Source organism: Aythya ferina (assembly GCF_964211825.1).
Source record: "Aythya ferina genome assembly, chromosome: 11".
NCBI classification, from domain to species: domain Eukaryota; kingdom Metazoa; phylum Chordata; class Aves; order Anseriformes; family Anatidae; genus Aythya; species Aythya ferina.
In genome coordinates, this window is record NC_140307.1 from 15,917,451 (window position 1) to 15,922,930 (window position 5,480).

At 47.1% G+C, this 5,480-nt stretch overlaps 1 protein-coding gene across 1 annotated transcript; it reads right to left on the reverse strand.

The window, feature by feature from the left end:
• Positions 1 to 394: 394 nt before the first annotated feature.
• On the reverse strand, positions 395 to 2,412 carry GCNT3 (glucosaminyl (N-acetyl) transferase 3, mucin type). The gene has a single exon (XM_084532427.1). It carries the CDS (start codon positions 2,193 to 2,195, stop codon positions 906 to 908), a length of 1,290 nt encoding a protein of 429 aa, XP_084388553.1. The 5' UTR covers positions 2,196 to 2,412; the 3' UTR covers positions 395 to 905.
• Between the last annotated feature and the right edge of the window lie 3,068 nt (positions 2,413 to 5,480).

Here is a 5,480-nt window from a genome sequence, read left to right on the forward strand (position 1 = left end):
CACAGGAAGTAGCCGGCTTTAATGTGAGGTGGGTAAAGTACACACAGGTGAAATAAAGTTCACAGACCTTACAACTTAAAGAAGGTTTAGGAAAAAAAGAGTAAGTCAGATGTTTTGTTCATCTAAAAGGCTCAACACACTATTGGATGTGGCAATTACATTACTGAGAGCACTCCTTATAATATTCTCTTCTCTGGGAGGACAGATAGAGAGGAAGATGTTAGAAAATGTAGGTTAGCACACAGTTAACTACTTGAGCGTCCCTCCACGTGTATTACAGATGGAGAAGCGGGGTGCATATCGATGAAATAGTTTAATAGTTTAATGGCTCTGCCTGGGAGCAGTTAGTCCTCCTCAGGTGAATACAGCACACAGAATACTAGGAAGCCACCTATTTCAGTATGTTTGATTTTATTGACAAACCTTTTTTTTTATGGCCAGCAGCTACTGACAGCAGTTAAACAATCCTAGAGTGCCTGAAACAAAAGCAAATTGACGCTGAGCCGAGCGGTGCGGCAGGTGCTAGGAGCTTTACAAAATCCATTGCATGGCTTCACCTGTGCTCGTGCCGGGGCGCGGGGTCACCCTGGCCTGTGACCTGGCCGTGCTTTTCTAAAACAAAAAGGTGCTCTGGCGTCACTTCTGCCAACAGTCAGTAGATGGGGAACGGGAAAAACACCGGCCCCGCTTCTCTGGGGCGGCCGGGGGGCAGCCGCCGGGGATGTGCGCCCTGCCCGAGGAGACGCCCCCGGGCAGAGGAGGGGGAAAGGCGGGGGGGGGGCTGCGCCCTCCCAGCCCAGCACCCCCCCCGGTCCCCGCTTACCCCGGGGCTCCGCCGTTTCTCCTCAGGGGTTTCTCCCGCGGCTCCTCCCCCGCCGCCGGGGCGGGCCGTGGCCGGGCTCCCCTCAGAGCCCCGCGGCGCGCAGTGCCCTGTGTCGCAGGTGCTCCTCGAGGCACTGGATGGCGGCATCGTCCACCTGGGGGTCGAACTTGTTGGCCAAGAGGTGGTGCTGCCGGAGCATCCAGGGCACGTCCCCGGCCCCGTAGATGCAGACGGCGCGCTGGTAGCGGCCGGTGCAGGGCGGGTAGGGCGCTCCCTTGCTGGTGTCGCCCTCCAGGTCCTGCCACTTGACCAGGCGGGGCAGGGCGTTCATGTCCGAGAGCTCGAACTTGTCGTTGTGGGGCAGGGCGCCCGGCACGCCGGGCACGCGGGTGAGGGTGGCCCAGACGTGCTCGTCGGGGCTGTAGGTGTCCTTGGCCCACTCGAGGAACCGCAGCACCGTGGGGTCCTCGAAGATGTGCTGCACGAAGGCCCGCGTCACCGCCACGTACGCGCTGCCCGTGAACATGGGCGAGCTGAGCGGCGACGGCTGCTTCTCGGTGGCCGTCTGTGAGATGGCCTCCCCCACTTCGTGGTGGTACTTCCAGCGCAGCTGCTTGTAGGACGATGGCTTCTCGGACTCCATGTTGTTCTGCCCCTGCAGCAGCTGGAGGGCGCGGACCATCTCCGCGTTGGTTTTGATGGGGAAGTCGGTGCCGCAGGTGTTGAGGACGTAGCGCCACGGCACAGGGCTCCGCAGCAGGTCCTGCATGCAGTTGAGGTCAGCCTGCAGGCGTGACCAGGAGGCATAGACCACCCTCTCCAGGCGGCTGGCCACAAAGACATTGGGGAAGCAGGCGGCGATGGCCCTCACGGCCTCCTGGAAGGTGGCTGGGGACTTGCTGTCTACATGGACGCAGTAGACGTTCTGTGGCACATAGATGGACCGCAGGAGCCGCTCGAACATCTCAATTTTGTTGTGGATAACTATGGAGTAGGCAATGGGGAACGCAGCCTCCTCCTCACTCAGCGGGAACTCTAGGAAGCGCCGGGTCTCCTTGAAGCTGCTGCAGTCCTTCGTCATGTTCAGGTACACTTCGGGTGTGAGGGGTACCCTTTTGTTTCTATTCTCCAGGTTGCTGAGGAGTGCCTGCTGGATAGCCTGCTGGTCCCCGCTGACAACCCCCGAGCAGTTGATCCTTCGTCTGGAGGGCAGCTCCAGAGCCTGGCGGAGGTGGTCACGGCAGCGGGGGTGGGCATCACGGCAGGGCCGGGTGACACCGCGCAGTGCCAGGGCAATGACCAGCAGCAGGGAGCCAAGCAGCAGCGCGCCGCGTCGCCATGCTGCTGGGAGCTTCCCCCTGCACAGCTGCATGCCCCCGCTGCTCCAACACGTGCGGCTCAGGGGCAATGTGCTGCACGGCCACAGCCACCAGCCTGTGCCTCACCTTGCCTCACCCAGGCTCACCTCCTGGACTTGCTGGAAGGTGCAGTTGTTCAGTCAGCGTCGTCTGTACAGAGTAACCTGACAGCCTGGGTGCAGGGTTCCTGGGAAGGGTGAAGTAGTGGCTGGGTGTTCTCAGCGTAACCACAGGTGAATAAAAGGAAGTCACCTCCCTCCTTGTTGCGTAGCTGTTTGGTTTTTATCAGTACAGGAGGTTCTTGTCTATCTTTTATGTCTGTATATAAAAAGGAAATATTTTATCTTACCCCTGTCCAGTGTACAAAGCAAGGAAAATCCCCCTAGACTGCAATCCTGTGCAACACACTTTAAAAAAAAAAAAAAAAAGACATTAGTAGATGAGTTTGGATCTATACTGCTTTTCCAGAATTTACATCATGCAAATTTACAGGTCAGGGGAATGAGAGCAACAGCACTGTAGTCTGGAAGCCCAGCTGCAGCATGCTTTCTGCTGATCTGGAGCATTCAGGGCTTTAGCGAAGGATTGCTGCAAAAGAAGTTGGGTAGCTTGGCAAAGTGGAAGTTCTGCTTCCACAGTGGGAGCAGAGGGTGAAGAAAGTGGTCGTGGTTTATGAAAAATTGTCCTCAAAGTGTCCACTTTAATGAGGGAGTAAGAGAATATTGGTGTATCTTTGTGTGTACTTCCATGTACCTCTTGGCTAAGTATGAACAATTTATCATTTAATACAGAATAGGAGATAACTATTAAAACACACATTGTGCTGTGGTGAACAAAATGTCCCCTAGGTATTGCGGTCATCCTGAACCACTTTGGGGTTTGAACCAAGTGTTGGTACCTTGCTTCTAAAGCAGCACTGGTTTCAATAGTTTAAATGAGTAGAAAGTTCCATTTAAAAAAAAAAAAAAAAAAAAAAAAGATGAAACTGCAAAAGAACTGGACCATTTGTGTAAGACTACTTTGAAAAATAAGATAATAGAATTTGACTTTCCTAGCTGAAAGGAGAAAGGCAGGTTTTCTAAAATACAAGTAAAGCTGAATCTTTATTTGTTTAGGTCTGGATGTATCAAGAAACCAAACACAGAACATGCATTAGGACTGAGAACCAGTAATGTAAGTGTAATTCTACATGGCTTTTATAAAACAGCAGATGTTACATCTCCAATTTCAACACTGAGATTATTGGTTGAATTACAGCTTTAACCGATTTGGGAAGTAATTTTAGATGCCTGCAGATCAGAAATTCCAGTGGGCATTATGAAAGAAACAGATGTGATGTGGTAGACTATTTGCCATACATATATGTCTGTTTTCTTGTGCTAAGTACCAAAGTTAATGTCCCTGGGAGAAAAGGTGTGGGAAATGTAAACAAGACACCCTATGCTCAAATTGCTTTCTCAGGGCACGGAAGAAGTCAGTCCCATGTGTATTTGTTCCTTGCTCCTGCAGTTTGTTTCCAAGTTATCTTCAGCTTGCAGTAGAGAGTGGCTTCACCTGGAGAAAGTATTCCCTGATAATATTTGTTTCACTTGGTGTGGCTTCTGCCTATCCATGCAGCACTTCCCCTTCAGGTCATCTGTGCTAGGCTGTATCCTTGCAATGTTGTGTAGTCCTTGTTGTGCAAGTCCTTGTAGACTTGGGGGTTTTCTTTATCTGAAGTGGTCGCGGAATCATAGAAAGGTTTGGGTTGGAAGCAACCTTAAAGATAATCTATTTCACCCCCCCCTGCCATGGGAGGGGAAGGAGGAAGGATGACACATTAAATATGCCTTTCTATTGATTCTGAATTGTAATTTCAGTATGCAAACATCCTCTTTTGCACAGCCACTACTTGTGGACTAGGAAACGAGCATATTGCATACATTGTAAATAATCTCTCCTACTTTAAAGTTCCAGCTTATCTCTATGTGTTATATCATTTAGTGTTGTGGCATTGAGTGAAATCCTCAAACTTTTAGTCCCACAGGAAATGCTGAATAAGTGATGACTCCACATGAGAGTTCTTGGATGGGTTTTCATATTTAATTCCAGTTATGAGCATTTTTGTGTTTCATTTTGGTGAAAATTATGGTTTTGTGATTCAGAATGCAGTGGTGTCTCTTACAAAAGTGTTTTTCAGGAATTTGAAAATAAACTGTAACTCTTTAATCACATTTTTACATGAAGACAGCTGTACTTCTTTGTTAAAAGCCAACAATAGGTAAATCTAACCTGAGACTTGAAAAATGTATTTTTAGTATTCTCATCAATAATCTTAAGGCTAACGGTGTATTTGGTCTCTGAACAGTGTTAAAAGCCTAATAAATAAATCCCCAAACTTTATTCTTAAAGGTGCATGAAAAGCTAATTAAATAACATGAATTAAATAACATTACCATTGTGTTAAATCTTTGTGCAAAGCTGCTTTTTACCAGGAAACAAATAGTAGCCTACACAACATAATACTTTGTTGGTAAAGTCCAAGATATAAGAAATTGTTTTCACCCTAAATAGGAATTAAAACCATTAATATTTATTTGTTTTTTTTAAACCCATTAATATTTGTACTCTTTAACTGAAACTTCCAAAATGCTTCAGTCTAAACTGTGGGCTCAAAAAAAAAAGGGGGGGGAGGGGCTTTGGTTTTATTTAATGATTATGTATGTTTCCTTCCTTCTGAGTTGAAAAGTGACTGTTGAAAAGTGAGTTTAAAACAACTGTCCTACGATAAGGATACTATAATGCAATAGCATGGCAAGGATACTGTACTGTAGTACAAGCAATGTCTATTAGGTAACCTGCAGCCACATGATTATTGACATAAAGAGAACAGTAGCCTGTAGATATGGAAGAGGATGATTTAGCTGTATTAAATAATAAAATAACGCCATTAGTTAATAAATAAATAGAGAAGGAAAAAATGGAGCTGACTCAGGACTTCGAGGAATTAGCCTGAAGTGATGATAATTACAACATATAATGAAAGAATTTTTATATATGTAGATATAGTGTCAGTTGCTTCAGTATAACTTCTAAGAAGTACGTGGGAATACCAAATTCTGTTAACCTAATAAACAGGTAATCTGAGTCCGAGCTTGTTAATGCTACAAAAAAGTCTTGCATGTTATACGCCATTACTTGTGTGGACTGAGTTTTGTTTTTAGCTTCGTGGTCACAAAAGGCACAACAGTACTTTTTTAAGTTAGAATCTGTGCACTCTGTAACAGACTGGCTTGCAGTGTTTTTGAAGGACTCCACTT